The 18,641-nt window shown below is 40.2% G+C and overlaps 1 protein-coding gene across 1 annotated transcript in view; it reads right to left on the bottom strand.

Annotated features, from left to right (window-relative positions):
• CACHD1 (cache domain containing 1) overlaps positions 1 to 18,641 on the bottom strand; it is a 194,650-nt gene that overhangs the window by 18,601 nt on the left and 157,408 nt on the right. Inside the window, exons 12-17 of the mRNA XM_065409688.1 lie at positions 18,185 to 18,302; positions 15,651 to 15,819; positions 13,074 to 13,216; positions 12,159 to 12,340; positions 9,724 to 9,834; positions 1,254 to 1,376 (exon numbers count right to left, since the gene is read on the bottom strand). Of these exons, the coding sequence (XP_065265760.1) occupies positions 1,254 to 1,376; positions 9,724 to 9,834; positions 12,159 to 12,340; positions 13,074 to 13,216; positions 15,651 to 15,819; positions 18,185 to 18,302 (846 nt within the window). The remainder of the gene's footprint in view (positions 1 to 1,253; positions 1,377 to 9,723; positions 9,835 to 12,158; positions 12,341 to 13,073; positions 13,217 to 15,650; positions 15,820 to 18,184; positions 18,303 to 18,641) is intronic.

Here is an 18,641-nt window from a genome sequence, read left to right as displayed (position 1 = left end):
ATAGATAGGGTGTACCCTTTACAATATAAGAAGGAGGCATGAAAAGTTAACAGAATTTTTTTCCTACCAACTTTTGTTTTTACATTAGAAATGCAGGTCTTGTCTGCTGTTTTTCCTGGAAGATGTCATAGACAACTCGCGAACTAGTAGACTTATGATCACAAATACCATGGGATGAATCCTGATTGACTGGAGATGGAAAATTATTTTTATTCAGACTGTTCAGTCTGACTGTTTTGGGTTGGGGTTTTTTGTTTTTGGTCTGGCTTTGAGGACACCAATTTAAAATCAAATCCCTGACAAACACTTGGAAGACATGCTCTGAAAAAAACCAAAACAGATTCAACGTCATAGTGCTTTCCAGGACTGAGAGCACCCAATTCTATGTCCTGTGATGGAGAGTTACAGCAAAGTACTTAACCCAAGACTTGATATTCATGATATTGTAAAGTTGGAAAAAAAAAAAAAAAAAAAAAAAAAAAAGAGGGAAGCACCCATCCCTTTTATTACTATTTGTTTTTGACAAAAACAAAACAAAACAAAAAATCCCAAGGCAAAATCCCTGACAGGCCTTTTTTATACACCACAAAAGCATAAAAAAAGGTGTCACATACATTTTTACCTTAATTCAAGATCTCCTTTAAGCATTCCAAAAATACTTTATCAAGCTACTCTATCCATAATATAGAGGATTTTCGCAGTGAGAGTCTTCAGTGGAAGGCCAAAGGGAAAATGAAACATTCAGACATGTGTAGGCCACACCAAGTTAAAATAAAAAATGAGTCCAGGCATATTACACTACATTTGTAGTATTACTTATTTGATGTGACAACTTAAACAAAATAGTGCTGAATATTTATGCTTCAAATCAATTAAGCGGATTGTGTGATTTTCATATATAAACAAATTTTGTTCTTTCATACTGTCATTGTCACCAGTTAAGTATCTAAAAATACTCTAGGATAAGAACGAGTAACGGAATGAATGGAAGCTGCGTTCATCTTATAATGGATTTATGGGCATTTGTATTAAGCCTGAATAATACAAGTAAGAATGAATTATTTCCCCTTTTTATATTTTATTGATTGTTCATATACGTTCAATGTCGGATATCAAGAGTCCAGATTGTCCTGATGAGGATAAAGACTGCAGATTACAATACAGGAGGGTGAGCCAGAGCAAGGAACAGAATGTTTGAAGATATACCACATGAAAGGGAAGACTAAGGCTAACTCAGTAACCCAAAGGTGTACCTTATTTTGTTGCCTCCATCTTGGTTGCAAACTGGGAGCAAGTCCATTAGAACCTTATAGAAGTACCGCAGAGTAAAGTCAATGCCCATCACAGCCACAGAATGTCCTGAAGACATTTGTGCACTAAATAGAAAAAGAGAAGCAGATTGGAGGACTATATGAATAACAGCATTCAAAATATTTTATTTACTTCATATCAAACTCAGCAATCTACAGACAGGCATCCAACCCCCCCGAGCATGTAAATGACACCCACGCAGGCTCAGACCTGCACTCAGTTAAGAAGTGTAGCTCATACCTCTTTCAGGCTTATCTAGCTTAGGATAAAAGGTATTTTATAAACACATTTGCTGAAATGTTTTAACTAGCACATTTTGAAACCCACTGTGAACAGGACAGTTGTATTTTAACATGCGATTGCTGGTCGAGGTGAACAAAATGCCCCCACCTAGGTTTTACCTTTACCAGTTGGGTGTTAAACCTGGGGTATATCCCACAATGGAACAGGATCATGGCTGAGTGCTGAAGAAACCCAAAGTTATCTCCCTGCATTTGATCTCATTTATATGCAGCCCACCCAGTATTTGCTTAGTGATTCAGCTTGTATCCCTTGCATAGCAGAAAGCACAGTAAGAATGGGAGTCCTTCTTCCAGATGTTTTGCTTGAGCACATCACTTGCTGTAGAGAAGAAAGCCTCAGATACCAGAAAGACTCATTTTCCACTGCATTCCCTTATGCCATATGATCTGGTCTTCATTATTCCAGAGTGATTTTTTGCTCGAAAGCGAGATGAAAGGCTCAAACATGGTGAAGAGATCTAAGCAGGTAATTTAAGGGGCCAACAGATATTCACTTTCATTACACACATAATAATGTAAGTTAGGGTTAAAAATACCCTAAACAAAAAAGAAAATACCCTAAACAAAAAACAAATTACCCCTCCCCTCCCCCGGCATCACCATAGTTCACAGCCCCCTTATGCTCAGCACCAATTACAGAGCAATACCTGCTTCCTGGGGGAGGATGCTGCTTAAAGAATCTTTTCAGCTTCTAGGGAACTGAGTGGCCTGCAGACCTTCTGCTTATTACAATTTTTATGGCTTTTTACTCACCCTCCTACTATGGCAAAGGGAACATGAAGCCCCTCTTCAGATTATGTGAAACCTCCCGGGGGAGGGGAGGGGTAATTTGTTTTTATTCTTAATCTAAAGCTTTGTCTTTACTACTTACATAGTTTAAACTCTTTAAAGTGTAATCTTCTCTAGCATAAAGAGAGGTTGCCCCCTTCTGGTCATAATGTTTATTACTTCAAATTGTTTGGAAGTTACAAAGCAGAAAGCAGAACACAAGACGACACCATCTTCCACGCTTTTTAAAAAAAAAATTTTAAACCGTTTTCTGCAGTTCTTCAAAACCTCCTTTCTGCATAGGACAGTTCACACCTCTGGTTTTATGCCACTGAGGTGTGTGACTACAAACCTCAAAGTCAGCTGGCAAAAAAATGGTTCATGTACAAGCACATTAGGGGCTGAAAATATAGTTAATACTATACTAAACACTCCTTGCAGACAAAGACTGCCATGTTTAACATCCTATCAAGCTCATCACTGTTAACCCTGGGGTGAGTCCTTGCTGACATGATGATAGACACACGCTGAGGGCTAAATTGCATTTAAAATCATATATGCATCCGAAGAAGTGGGTTGTAGCCCACGAAAGCTTATGCTCTAATAAATTTGTTAGTCTCTAAGGTGCCACAAGTACTCCTGTTATTTTTGCGGATACAGACTAACACGGCTGCTACTCTGAAACCTGTCATTTAAAATCATGTTAGTTAACGTGTTCTGCCACAATGTAATTTTCCAGCATAGAGAAACCACACTTGGACATAGTAATGAAAATTCACATTCAGGAATAAAGCAGGATCTTCAGTTTTTGTGGATGATTAAGAGCAGCAGCAGCAGCTGCTGCGCATTATAGTATCCTGTCCATATGTGGAGGTCTGCTGGTGTCCCCATTTTGCTCAGCAGCTCAAGAATACACATGGTTACCTTAGCAACTGACACATCAAAGACCTACAAAACACAATCTTGGAGCACATATGCCAAAGTATTTTTCACAACAGTGCTGGAAAGCTCTCCTATTCCTCAATCATTTGCCTTTATTTTCCCACCCGTGCTGTTTTCTCCATTAACTGTGCAGTACTCCCAAGAGTGCTCGTGGCCAGAGACTGGTGGCCGGTTAGAAAGTTCACAACAAAACAATATGCTTTCTTAGGGTTCTGGTTTGTTTAGAGGGTTCTTGTTCCACTAAAAGAGCCCAAACCAGCAAAGTCTCCAGCGACATTCCCTTTTAGCAGGTTAAGAGCCTGTGAACTCCAAATACGGTGACCAGATAGCAAGTGTGAAAAGCCCCAAATATCGGGACTGTCCCTATAAAATCGGGACATCTGGTCACCCTAACTCCAAAACAAAACAACAAACAGGACATCATATCTTCTGACATCACTTGTGTTTCCAAAGCTCCCTATCCTGGCAAATCCTTCTTCCTTTCTCAGGAGAATAGCCTAGATGCTCCGTGTAAATGTCCCTGAGCCCAGGCTCTTCTAGATAGGACATCAACTTCTTCTTCCCACCTCCACACTCTTCCAGGATTTAACCCCCAAATCCCCATGCTGCTGTCTGGCTTGGCAGGGCCTCCTCCTAGGAGCACCACGAGAGTGTGTGACAGGAAGAAGGGACCCCCTTCTTTGGGATACTGTATACCAGAGGTTCCCAAACTGTGGGGCATGCCCCCCTACGGGGGGTGCGGAGGAATGTTCGGGGGTGGGGGCACAGCAGGGGCTGGGCCAGCCCCCATGGGTGGCGGGAAGGGAGTGCCACCCTGCCCTGTTCCACGCTTAACTCTGCTCTAGCCTTGCCCCCAGTCACGGCCCTGGCTCCTGGCCTCGCATCCAGACATGGCGCTGCACCCAGCCCTTGCCCTGCTCCTGGCCCTGGCCCCAGATCCGCCCTCAGCCTCAGCCCCCTTACCCCTCTCTGCATCTCTCTCTCTTCCCTCCCCCCCCGCCCGGGAGCGCTTCCAGCCCTGGCTCCCGGACTGGGTGTTAAGGGGTGTGAAGTTTGGGGACCACTGCTGTATACCCACTCACCAGAGATTATGTTAATGCCTGTTTCCCTTCTAAGCACCCTATAATGGGAGAATAGACCTATTTAATTTAATACTATTTTGAAAATTTTTAAAAGAATTTCATCTGTGAAGATAGAATCAAAAATGTCAATGCCTAGATACAGCAGCCAATGGAACGGGACAGCTGGCCTCACGATGCAGCAGGGGCTTCTTTGCCAATATTCCAGATGCTGACCATCTGATGATTTTTCACACAAATAAAAAGCAGATCAATCAGTTCTAGTGGATTAAAGAAACCTGTCTGTGCTATGACTCCACCCATCTAAAAGAAAGCTGGCCTGATGAAGTGATCGTGCTCATGTTGTTCCACAATATATGCACGGAGGTCCATAATTTCAGTCAATCCTAAAACTGTTCCCTGCACAAAACCGAGCCCGCACAAAAATTGTGCCTTTAGTTTTGTGAAGGCAAAAATCCACAGAAACATGAGGTCATATCTATTTGCATGTGCAAGTCAGGTAGACATCACAGAACGTGTAAAGACCGGTTTACAGTCTCAAAAATGTTACTAGTGGCACTTTAGAGGATGGTTTTGCTAACTTAGCTCTTGAAGTTTAATCCTATAAAGGTAAATAATAATGAAATATCTTCCCAGCGACAGCACTAATTAAGACTTTTTGTCCGTAGCTATATTTTACCTAAAAATCCCTTTGGCCATATCAAGCATATAGTCTTTTAATAGATACATTAAATTAAATCTGTTCTTATCTTAAAAAAGGAGACAGGATTCCAGTGTAATACAATCATATTTGGTTCTATATAACAAGAAGAACTATAATGTCCTGAAGATGTCCTCTCTCTCTCTCTCTCTCTCTCTCTCTCTCTGTAAAAGCCATACAAAAGGCTTCTAAAAGTATTATTTTAACTTCACTTTTGGGCACTAATCCCTTCCAATTATCTGATATATTCTGTAGTAGAAAAAACATTATTTTGTGCATGGATTGTCTTTTCCCCAACCTTTGGAAGCAAATACTATGCCGTATATAATAGGAACAAGAGAGAAGCAGTCATTTCATTGATGTATTCTGATTACATCAAACATCAACAGAAGAAGTTCAAGTATTGTGCACTGGCAAGGGATGAACAAGATGATCACATTGGCTGAGAGCATGGAAGAAGTTAAGAGGCACAATCAAGTGAAAAATTATATTTGAACGAGGAAATTAACTTCGGTTATTAATTACAATTTAGATTATTACAATGAAAACATCTTACTTCTCACTGCTGCTGCTTATTTTCTTGGGATATTTCATTCAGCTTGGACAATGAAAATTTATTGATCAGTTTCACTTTTGTTTATAGGTCTCTTTGCAATTTCACTTCCTGGTAACATAATGCTGTAATATTAGGTCCCAAACAGCAGCAGGAACTGTTTGAATCTGAATAGCTGTTTCTAATGAAAACATTAGGCCTTTGGAATGTTTTTTTAAACACAAAACCTAATTTGGGGGCTTACCCCATGGGACAATATCCTTTTGATCCTAGCAATACTTGGAGCCTCAGTGACAACTATACAAGTCTCCTTGAAATGATCTGAACTGTCTCTTATTAAACAAAACAGAATAAAAAATAAAAAATTGATATATCACCACAAAGAGCCAGTACATTTTTGTCCTCAAAGAAGAAGCTCTTATTCTCTTAAATGATTCCCTATGTGAAAAGCTCCACATAGTTACGTAGCCCTGACTGATGCTCCTGCCAAGGAAGATGGACAGATGTTTTGCTGTGGGAAAGATCAAACAAAGTCTACATATTTCCGTAGAAAAACTAAAAGCAGCCCTCAATATTTTAGTGTTTAGAAACAGCACTGCCACTAATGTCCCCAACTCAGAGCTGGCCAAGTGAACTATTTAGCAGAGCAATGCTAGAAACCAAGTTCTTCCTGCTGGGATGTTAGTTGGAGTGTGTATAGCAGATGGCTCACCAATGAAAACGCTGGAACAGATTCCTCATACAAACCAAACTGAGTGGCTAATATTTATCTCTGAAATATTACAGTGTCTCTAGCAGGAATATTAAGAAAGTGTTCAATATGAAGTATGCTATAGAAGTGAAAACTGAACTCTTTAAAGATTGTATACCCTAATCTGATGGAATCTCATCATTTGGTTGGATGTCTGGCCTGAAGACAAATTATTTTAAACTGTCTGATCTCTGAATCACAAAGGATCACTTCAATATGTGAAAGGGTTTTATATATAAAACCTCACCCCTCTCCTCAGAGTCTCTTGACAGTAATGACAGAAGACATGCAGCAATGAATGTCAACTCAGAAACGAAGTGAAACACACTGAACGTTTTCTTAAAATGAGAGGCCCTACATTAACTTTTTTTTTTTTAAGTCATAGAAGAATCAGCAATACACAAAATGTATTTTCCTACATCAGGATGGTGTTTATAGCTATGGTGGTGTGTTGTTCCAGAAGTGGGGATGGCTCTTTTGTTTTGATTTGTTTCCTGTCTGTGCATATAGAGGCTGGGATGTACAGTTTCTTCCCACATAAACAAGTAAATTTTTGGACATTCTAGCACAAAATGGCTAAGCTCTAAGTTTTGAATGGCACAGGCCAGGGGCTCTCCAAATTGCATATAGAGAATTTCAGGGTATGTCTACATTGCAATGTAAGCTCAGATTTAGTAGAGCTTGAGTTAGCAGACCCTGGTTTTATTAACCTAGGGCTTGAGCGTCTACACTCATTTGAAACCCCAGGAATTGCTGAACCCTGGGTCCCAACCTGGGGCTCCAGCATCCACACTGAATGATGCGGGCCGGAGTCTGGCCACTCATATCCCACCCATATACCCTCCCAAAATGTGGCCACTCTAGCCCTTTGTGGTGCAGTGTAGGAAAACGTGACTGTCTAGAGGACAAAGAAAGTCAGCCTGTGGGTACTTTTGGCAGACTCCCAGAGCATGAGTCAAGTGGGGCTGAGTACTGCAAAGCAACAGGGCTTGAATGCTGAGTCCTGGCTTGACTCAGACCTTCCATCCCCATGGGGTCCTGGGTCAGCACAATTTGTGTGTAGATGGAAGGGGCATTAGGTGTTAGCCTGAAGGGGGGTTATTCTGAGTTTGATATACCCTCAAAGTGTCTTATGGCCCTACCTTCCCCATTTGCAAGTGTGCAAATTACCTCCCCTCCCAATTACGACCATGTAACATCACTATGGCAAATACAGCAATTACTTACATGGAACAGTAATGTCAGGAAACTAAGGAAAAAGTTGATCAGTCTATTTGGCTATCTCATCTTCCTCTCCTATCTGTTCTGTTCTGCCCCATCTCCCCCCGGTTCTGCTGTTTCCTGCTGCCCTTCTCTTCTCCCATAGCACAGGCTTTCCTGCTCCTCCTCCAGACCCCCCATAACTGCTTCACAGACCAAAGTTTGGGTACTGCTAGCACAGACATAGCATTGCTCACATTGGTACCCATAAGACAGACCTGACTAAGGCAATATTGTAAGTAAATAACTCAAGCTACGAGGATCTGAAAATATACTGGAATTGAAGCAATGAGGGAAGAGGAGAACGTTCTCGTTTTAGAAAAACACGTAGCCATGTTAGATGAAAAGCTAATTAGAAGAGCAGAGGCTTTCAAAGGAGCTACACAAATTATGCTCCCAGATAGTGTATATGAAGGGGCCGAAAGCTGACAGTGCAACATGCTTAGAAGTTCAGGGGGACACAGATATAATCTCCCAACATGCAAATCGCAGTTTAAAATTTGTGTGAAATCTGGCTGCTCTATTTCCTTTGACCCACACTATAGTCCATGACCTATATGCCATGACATTCACTATGAAAACTAACAATGCTGCTCTCATGCATAGGTACACAGGCAGCCGAGGAGGTTAGTGGAAGCTACCTTCCCCTAACTTCCCTGCTCTCCTGATTAGGGGTGGAAAACTACACACAGCCCAGTGAGTGCAAGGGTTGTACAGGTCTCTCACCACCAGTGGCACTAGACTCCCCAAAATGGGAACAATGGTGTAGGGAACTGGCTGTGTGCAGAGAGGAGTGTATATTGCACCATTTTCTAAGGGCATTCCATGCTTCCCCTGTGTTCCAGGAGGTGTTGCGCAAGTGCTGCTCAATGGAACCGCTGGCTAATAACCACAGTCTGGCTCACCATTAATTTTTCTTCATTAGACCGTATTAAAAGAACAATGTTGTCTCAAGGAAATTAAAAATTTTATGCTGGGACGTACATGGCATATACTTGGTTGTCTTGTGCAGAGGAGGGGATGGGAAAAGAAGAGGGCAATAAGGGGAGGTTATTAATATATAGAAAAGAGAGAGAGAGAGCGAGCGAGCGTGCGTGTGTAAGTGCCCAACTGAGAAAGTGTATATTTCTTAAGACTACACTGGAAAAAATAGATCTAACGTGAGTACCACTCAGAGAAGGGGTCGGCAACCTTCGGCACATGGCCCATCAGGGTAATCCGCTGGCGGGCGGCGAGACATTTTGTTTACGTTGATCATCCGCAGGCACGGCCCCCTGCAGCTCCCATTGGCCGTGATTCATAGTGCCACAGGGACACGCGCCGCTTCCCACAGCTCCCATTGGCCAGGAACAGCAAACCGCGGCCACTGGGAGCTGCGGGGGGCTGTGCCTGCGGACGGTCAACGTAAACAAAATGTCTCGTGGCCTGCCAGTGAATTACCCTGATGGGCCGTGTGCTGAAGGATGTCGACCCCTGATTTAGAGAAGGAACACACATGAAACAAGATAAAGTTTCTCCTTCAAGTAGAGGGGGAAGGATGTAGTCAAACATACACAGAAGAAGTTTAACTAGAAGATGGGCTTATTTTCTAAAAATCCTCATCAAAAAGCTAGTGGCATAACACAAGGCTAGCAACTGCAAGGGTGGGGGGTATACACCAAAATTCTTGATTCAAAGGGCATTTTTTTCATGTCTACATTTTATGTATATCAAAACTCTACTCCCATTCACCCATAATCACATTCAGGCACAACAAACCTTTCAGGAAATTGGTCTTATAACTCAAGTTTTGATAAACCTCCAAAAGACCAATCTGTGCAACTCTCCCCCAGAACGGATTTTCCAGAAACAGAGCTTCAATTGGATGTTTCCCCTGCATCTGTGTACATTCTTTCCATTTTACTGAAGGCTCTTTTAGGACAAGCATTGTGCCTGCTCCCATTGGGAAGCACCTGGCCTATTGGGGCTCTAGCAAAAATAAATTGATCACAGATAACGTCTTTACAAGTCAATTCACAGATTTTTGGATTGATCAGATATTCAAAATGAAATTTTACCTTGAAGAATGAACAGTGTGGCTGATTGTAACAACATAGCCAGCTCCTCCAACATCTAAATAGGGACCAGTGAAAGTTATTAGCCCCGGATTAGCCACTGCATGCAAGTACCTAGTAAAGACCAAAACAAGCATTATTTATGAATGAAAACCGTCATTTTAAATGTAAAAAATGAGGCTTACACAAGTATTTAACGAAATGCCCTGTAAGCAGCACTACTGAAGTCAAAGCTCACCGTATTGGAAGTTAAGTAGGAGTTTTTATGTAAGCAGGATCAGGGCCCAAAACAGGCTAACTCAGTAGGATAATGTTACTCCACATGAAAAATCATACTACATTATTCTGTACAAACACATTTCACTGTATCACATTAACGTAAAGTAAAATATTTAGATTATTTAAATCAAATCTAATTCTGAATAATGTTGGATTTAAAAACCAACTGGGGCATACATCCTTGAACAAAGTGTGGTTAAATTCATGTGTAGAAAATATAGGAGGAAAGACGAAAGCATTCTTTTATACAAACAAAACTCACATGTGCAAACTTAAAAAGCAAAATGAATATTACATATTATTAATTTGAAGGGTTACTGCCACCTAAAATAACTCACACTTACATCAGAATTTTTTAACGTCATTGTGACAAGTAACACCTCCAGGTTCTCCAACTGTAAGAGGTGAAAGTAAAACTGTCTCTCTCTTTTTCCAATTTGTTTACTTTGCACATTTGACATCACTTTGAGCAGAGACAATTTCACTGTTATCTGCTTTCTAGCCAAAGAGTTTCCCTTGTTGTTTGTGTGGGTTTTTTACCCAGGAACCAGGAAAAGAAAAATGTGCATGTAAAAATCACAAAAGCTGGTAGACAGTGTCAGGGGCAATACCTGAAATGACTCCTCATTTTTTAAAAGAATTTATTAGCTTACAAGTTGATAGAATCCCTTTACTCAGGGGTGGGAGGGGAGTGAGGAGGGGGGAGAGGAGTCTATATACACACACAAACATTTATTTTCTAAATAAAGGGAAAAAGGTGTTTGTAAATGTTGTATATCCGTGGTGGGCAACCTGCAGCCCATCAGGGTAATCTGATTGTGGGCTGCGAGACATTTTGCTGATGTTGACCGTCTGCAGGCACGGTCCCCCGCAGCTCCCACTGTCCACAGTTCGCTATTCCCAGCCAATGGGAGCTGCGGGAAGTGGCGGTCAGCATGTCCCTGTGGCCCACTGCTTCCCACAACTTCCATTGGCTGGGAATGGCAAACCGTGGCCACTGGGAGCTGCGGGGGGCTGTGCCTGTGGACGGTCAACGTCAGCAAAATGTCTTGCGGTTCGCAATCACGTTACCCTGATGGGCCGTAGCTTGCCAACCACTGCTGTATACAGTTCATTTATAGTGTGAGCTCCACAAAGCCAGCTAATTGTGTGAAGAGAGAAAAATTACACAACTGTAAATGATTGAACTTTGGAGAGGAAAAAGACCCAAAGAAAGGTGAGTACTGCCAGTCCAGAACTATGGTAATTATTTTTCAGGGGAGATGTGGGGTAGTGGAGCTGTGGAACAAGCAATACCACCAGTGATTTAGAGCCGTGCTAATAAAGCCACAGGGTAGGAATCCTAACTTTACTTATGTACCCCAGTCTCTAACTTGATTGTTCAGAGCCATACTGCAGCACCACCTGGCTGACTTCTTTTAACAAAGCATACATTAAAACACACTCAAGAGATTTCTCTCCTGTCAAATCTCATTTGTTTTATATATATAATTTTCCTAAATCATATGTTAACTCCAGCTATTAATTATGCACTTAGCCAGAAAATTCCTATTTGGAAATACACCTCTACCTCGATATAACGCTACCCGATACAACACAAATTCGGACATAACACGGTAAAGCAGTGCTCTGGGGGGGCGGGGCTGTGCAGTCCGGCAGATCAAAGCAAGTTCGATATAACGCGGTTTCACCTATAACGCGGTAAGATTTTTTGGCTCCCGAGGACAGCGTTATATCGGGATAGAGGTGTACAGTAAGAAAATCCATTGCAAACAAAAACTGCTGCATAAAGTATCAATAACCAAAATTGCCACGAGGAGCTGAAATTAACGCTGATAGATCCTAAAGGATGAATAAAGTAACAGCATGGACCTTAGTTTCATGTGTAAATATTTTTATTCTTATGCTGTATAAAGGGATAAGAAATAGAAACTATCACAATAAAGAATTATGATTTACAGCAAATAAAGATTCTAGTAAAATTACTATTAAACACAATATATTTTACCAAGCATATAAATTATTTAATTAGAAATGTATTTAAATATCCTTTACAAACATGGCCTTTCTATTAATCCTACATGAAATATTTTCCCCAGTGCAATATTATTACCCTCTAAGATTTTTGAAACCTTTGATAACGGGACCCTAAAACTCACCATTGTCTCCTAGTGGGATCAAATGCTTTGTCCATGAGAGAACCAGGATAAATTCTGAGCACCCCATTGGGCGTTGCTATGTAACGGCGGACAATGTAACTGTTCAAGCTACTCATTTCCATTTGTGTCATCCATTCATCTGTGACGTGACTGGTAGCCATTACTTCATTTCTGACAGAGAACTGCAAAACAAAGACAGACCTAGCGGGGTTCCTTCAAGACTTGCATGAAAAGATAATAAGCTGCTTGCAGGGTTTCCTAAAGACCTATCAGAGATAATCTAAACCCAATTACTTCTTTAAAATCTTCTCACACCAGATGGATCTAGCAAATTCCAAGTAAAGAAAAAAGCTTGTTATAATGAAATATTGTTATTATCTGCACAGCTTTTAACATTTGCTTTTCACTTCAGGTAAATATAAATACTGCCCCATTTGTACATAAAACAAAGTTTTCTCATATAAATGCATAAACACACAAAGGTATCTTCTGACCCAATGTTTATTACAGCACCGTTCTGCATATTGTTAATTCTAATTGCAGCTTGTAAACTTTCTTCCTGTGGAAAAGGGCCCCTCCTCCCACCCCTGTGGTCTCTGAGCCCCTTCCTCCCTCCAATTTCTCATGAAGCCCTCATGTCAGAGCCCCCATCCACCCAGCTGAGGAGTGTACAGGATTCCTTTCAACCTAGTTCACACTGCTTCTCCAAGCACTAGTTCACACTGCTTCTCCAAGCCAGAAGGGCTGAGCACAGTGTCTCTGCACCAAGAGACGAAAATCCTAGTATCCTACATGCCCAACACTCCCATAGGCCAAGAGCCAACCCAAAGGACACATGTGAAATGGGGACCAGCATGGTGACCAATAAGGGCAGGACGGGGGAAGGGAGGGAGAAGACGGATTTAAATAACACACTTTAAGCCCAGGGTTAGCAATAAGACGAGTGTTGTCGCTGAGGTATGCCGTGTAGTGTTCCACCATCCGTTTGGTCTCAGGTTGGCTCAGATGTTCATACGGAGAAGAAAAACTACCTGCAGACAGCATTACGGTGGGACTTTCTGAAATAACAAAGTATTAGAGGATTAAAAACAAAGCACTATGTTCGGTATATAATACATGCCATCCCATCACAGAACACCATCTGATGTAGTATCCTGTTTGAGACTATAGCTCTATAATGAAGGTACAGTACTATAGTATGGAGGGTAGGGAATCTCTTCCTGACACAAGCTGATCACCAGTTTTTGCCTGGAAGCATGAGGATTATCATCCCAAATAATAATAGTAAGACTTATAAGCACAGATCATGTCCTCTTTTGTTTTGAAACCTACTTTTCATTTCAAACTTTGGAATGTTATAATGCAAGATACATGGGTTACAATAAAATGTCTATTTCACAGTCATATGAACATGGCTTTGAACAGGCTGGTTATGTGCACCTTTTTGTAAGGTAAGGAGGGTTTGAGTGTCTTGCTGTAGATGGTGGTGGTTTCAGTGTGTTAAGGGAAACAAGCAGATCAGTAACAGCAGCCTCACGTCACTGCCTGTCTAGCCATTATCAGCTGACAGCGTTCTGCAGCATTGCAGAAGCAGCAACTCATAAGGTGGGCTGTTGAGGAAGACAGGGTAGTGGCTTAATGGGGATCTTAGCCTTGGGACAAAAAGTGCAAAGGTGCTGGCAAGAGAAGCTGATGAAGGCTGACATTGGTAGAGTGAAGGGATGGCTAAAATGACATGATAAAATAATACAAATAAGTTGTGAAGGTTAGCAAAATACATGGAGAATGGGGAAGCCAACGATGAGACTCAAAGAACTTTGTGAGAGAAAACGGGGTTTAGGTGGGACTCTGCAGGGGCCACCTCGAAGAACAGCTGTGACTTTCAGGTCATTAACACAGGGAGAGGCACAAAAAACACAAGTCTGACAAAACTGGTGGAGCGAGTTTGCTAACATGAACAAGGGGGCAAAAAGAGTGACTACAAGAGATGTTGAGAATAGTCTGGGTGTATGCTTTCATTGAGCAAGAAATGTGATATTTAAAAGGCAAAGCCAAAACAGAACATGAACAAACAAAAATCACACAATGATAATGCAGGGGCTGGGATGCTGAGAAATTGGGTTTTTTTCCTTGAATATTTGATAAAGGGGAACCACATAATGTTCATCTTATTGTTTTTCTCAGTGTGCAACTGTCTCCAGGGGAAGACATTCCTAGCACCTTAGAGAGACGATACTTACACAGTGGAAAGGTTCTCCATTTTTCCACACCACTCCCAAAGCATGCCACTGCACATGTAGCAGCCTTATCTACCCCAGTCATCACTTAATAAACTTCTATTGTATTTCCTCATCAGCTTTCCAGCCTAAACTGTCTGAATCAATTATATTTTTTCTCATACTGAGTCTCTCAACATTGTTGGCGAGCGTCCCTGGACTTTTTCCATTAATGTCACATCTTTTCTAAGGTGAGACCATTATGCGGTTCCCTTTTATCAAAACTGGGCATTATATTCAAGACAAGAACGTAGTGTTTTATATAATGATACAATAGTTTCCATATCATCATCTAGCTCCTCTGTAATACAGTCCAACATCTTATTAGTTGTTTGGAGCACCACCATACAATGAGCAAATGTCATTGCTGAGTTGTCGAACAATGATGCCTATATCCTTTTTCATGAACGCTTACTCTGTTTATGAGTAATTTAGTTTAAACTCCAGGGAGAAATCAGAATTTTAATCTTCAAATGTGTAAGATTGCAAACCTTTCAAACTTGTATACAACTCTAGATTCATCTTTCTTAAAAGGATTATAAAAAGTTCTCTCCTTTTTATATATTAAAATTTGTATTATCATATAATTCTGAGGCCAAATCCCTCTGTCCATGACATCAATGCAAATACTGAAATGAATGGAGTTGATTACAAAGTTTGATATATAGAAAGACGAAATATCCTTTTTTGAAAGATGTACTATTGAACTTGAAATTTTTATGTAGGTTTCAGAGGTCTGGAAAATCTCACATTAAAAGCTTTCAAAGAATATTAAAATCCTGACTTCCTCATGAGCTATATCTTCTGATTTCTTCACACAGATGGATGATATTAAATATTTATGTCTGTGAAAAATTTGCATAAATCCAAAGTCAACAGCCCCTATATACCCTATTTTCTAAGAATTAGACTGTGCAAGTCTCATTTATTTTAGTAAGCACTTACTCACCTGAGCAGTCCACGAATTGCAGTAGGAATACTCAGGTGACTAAGTGCCATGAATGTAAGGGTTGCACAGTTTAGCTATAATCAGAAAAAGTGAAGCAGTGAAAAAAGTGAAGCAGGATAGAAAATTTCCCTTGAAAGGTTTTTAAAAAAAATTTTTTTTTAAAGAAGAAATATTTTCCCAAGGATTGTAACTAAAGATGTTTTCTATTTTCCAATCAGCTCTACAAAAATGTGCATGAGATAAAGATGAGTTGAGGGATTGTTGTACCTAAGGTCGCCAGCTGCTTGAAGTGCAGACAGGCATTGGGCTGGCCCAATAGATCCAGTCGATGATACAGTAGCTTGCTGCTAGGGATGGTGTTCAGATTCTTGAGCTGTTTAACAGGTATTTCTGGCTGTATTACCACAACACAAAGAATGAAGGATGTGTCTTGGGCCTGAAAAACAAGGACTAAAAATTAGACTGAAAAAAAGTTGGAGGTTTTATCGAATTGATTTTCAATTTCCTTCCCCCTATTCCCCCCCCCCCCACTTTTTTAATTCCTCAGTTTCTTGTACACTGGAAGGTGTCATCACCTTTACCCATACGCCAAAGCAGCATATTCCCTACTCTCTCTGTGAAATTAATCACCTCTAGAAATTGCTGAATTTCCCCATACTCCAGGAGTAAGGCCCTGATTCTGCAAGGTAAGGAATGGTGTCCCTAGCCTCTGTCTGTCAGAGGGTGGAGATGGATGGCAGGAGAGAGATCACTTGATCATTGCCTGTTAGGTTCACTCCCTCTGGGGCACCTGGCATTGGCCACTGTCGGTAGATGGACCTTTGGCTAGATGGACCTTTGGTCTGACCCGGTACGGCCTTTCTTATGTTCTTATGTTATGTTATGCAGAGAGAACTTTGTGGGGAGGTGCTGAATGGGTGCCAGGTCATGCCCAAACCGTTCTAAATGCAGGATTGAGGTCTTAGACTTTAGGGTTTCCAATGGCAGCAGTACAGTCCACATAACTAAGGTATGTGCTTTGATCAATTATCCCAAGTGTATTAAAGCCATTGAGTTATACTTAAAAAAAAAAAAAAAAAAAAAAAAAAAAAAGACTTCTTCAAAGTTGATGCTTAGCACACACATTTTTGTTTTCACATTTTTTTTAAACATAATATCTAAACTCTGATGCTTTTGTATGGATACTTCATGAAACTTCATTACGGGCAAGAGAACTGCAGTTCACAAATGGAAACAGAATACAATGTACCTCTTTGTAGCCTGTTTCCCATTTTGAAAAATGCAAATGAACAATAATACAACGACATCATCATTATTCCTCCAATCCAGTGTTGGATGGATTGCTTGCTTTGCTGGTTTGAACACTTAAGTGCGTCAGGTTAGAAAAACTTGGCAGCAGAATTACCAGACTGTAAGGCTGTCTGATATTTAATGCAGCCTTTCAACAGGGCAACACTAGCTCCAGGAACACACCTACATGAACTTCTGGTACATGATGCCGCTCAGCATAATCTCTTAGATTATATTTAAATTAATTTAGGGAAACGATCCACCAGTACCTGCTAGGTTTGTTGACACAAAGCAATTAGCCAATTATTCTTGGTATTAGCAAAATTTGCCTGCATTATATCTAGTTGTAGATTTCATTTTATTCCCTTGGTCAAGATAAGTACCCAGATTTGTTCACAAAATAAACTGAAAAGTGAATGGGCTGCTAGAATCTTTTTTTCCCCTTGCAATTGGGTAATGATGGTAATGATGCTGCCAAATCCTCCCATTAAATATGATCTGTCTAATGATTACAGCAGAATTAAAAGCTTCCATATAGTTTCCATTCCATTTTAATTGATTTTATTCTGTAAGAATCTAGCAATTATGAATTCATCTAGATTATGCACAGGAGTTTTTTGCTCCACTGAGGGTAGTATTTGGGGATATTTTGTTGTTTTAATTGGTGTTGAGAGATTTCTGCAAGGTATTGCATCTGACTTGAATGCAAAATATGTACTGGGGAAAACTAGACAGAGCATTGAAAATAAAATACCTATGAATATGAGAGTACCTGACTCAGCCTTGCATATTACATGGTAGACTCATGCCCTATACAGATATAAGGGTTTCCAGTACTGCATAACTACAACTAATGCTTAAAAGGAAATTTTAATGTCTTGATCGTGAACAATGTTGTTAAAGTTTATTCATATTGGCGTTTCTATCTAAACTGCATTAAGCAGTATACAGTAGGAAGGGACAATTCAGCATTTAAAATGACACCCATCTAAAGCCACCCAAAAAAAATTTCAGCCAATGATTAGTTTGAAAGTGTCTAATAAAATTAAAAGTTTTTTTCTCTTTTTTGTTAGTATCAGCATTTTAATAATAATAAACTACATGCAAACACTATAGTGTAAGTCTGTAGTTTTATCTTGAGTCTGTGTGTGAAATACGTTCGAGTACTTGAGCTTTGCTCTAAGACTTTATAGTGTGACATAGTTCAGTATAGACTGTCTTCCTTTGGGAAAATATGTACTATAATTGTGCGTGTACATATCTATTATATAACATATAATGGACGTGTACATTAATAGCACACACACTATACACAGGCTTGTACGCATGCGTCTCTGAGGATTAAATTATAATAAATTTGAAGCTACAATTTCATGGAATGTGAGGTTATTTACCATAATAAGAGACACATTCATACTGTTTCTGTATAATTAAAATTCAAACTACTCAAGCTTCAATATATTAACATACATTAAAACTATATGCTACCATTCAAAAGTAAGATCTCTTACCATTTTCCAGGCATAGCTGACGTTGTAGGCTTCTTTTCCAATTTCTCTCAGTTTGTTTACATGCCAAGACAGTGAGGAGTTCACTGGGACTGTAATAATCTGACTGCCCAGAGGGAGGCTACGGGGACAATAAATAATATCCAACTTTTATTCAACACGGAAATAGTTGTGAATCAAACAAAACCATCTGCTGCATTTTTATACAAAAAGCATGATTAGTCATGAAAGGGCTGGATAAAATCTGCATTTAATTAAGAAAGAACAGAATGCTTTGGTTTGCTGTTCATGCATTTATCTATTTTAACCCTAATTTACACTCATGTATAATGTAGGAAGGTTTGAGTAAGAGTTGCCTTTTTCAGTACAAATGGTGAAGCAGAGTTAACTTGGTTCCTAAATTTCTACTCAATAATTCATAGAGACAGTGTTTAATTCATGCTAGGGCTTGCCAGGGCTG

The sequence above is a fragment of the Emys orbicularis genome, chromosome 8, assembly GCF_028017835.1.
Source record: "Emys orbicularis isolate rEmyOrb1 chromosome 8, rEmyOrb1.hap1, whole genome shotgun sequence".
In the NCBI taxonomy this organism is placed as follows: domain Eukaryota; kingdom Metazoa; phylum Chordata; order Testudines; family Emydidae; genus Emys; species Emys orbicularis.
Note: the sequence above shows the minus strand (reverse complement) of the source record. Positions and strands in the feature narration are given on the sequence as shown.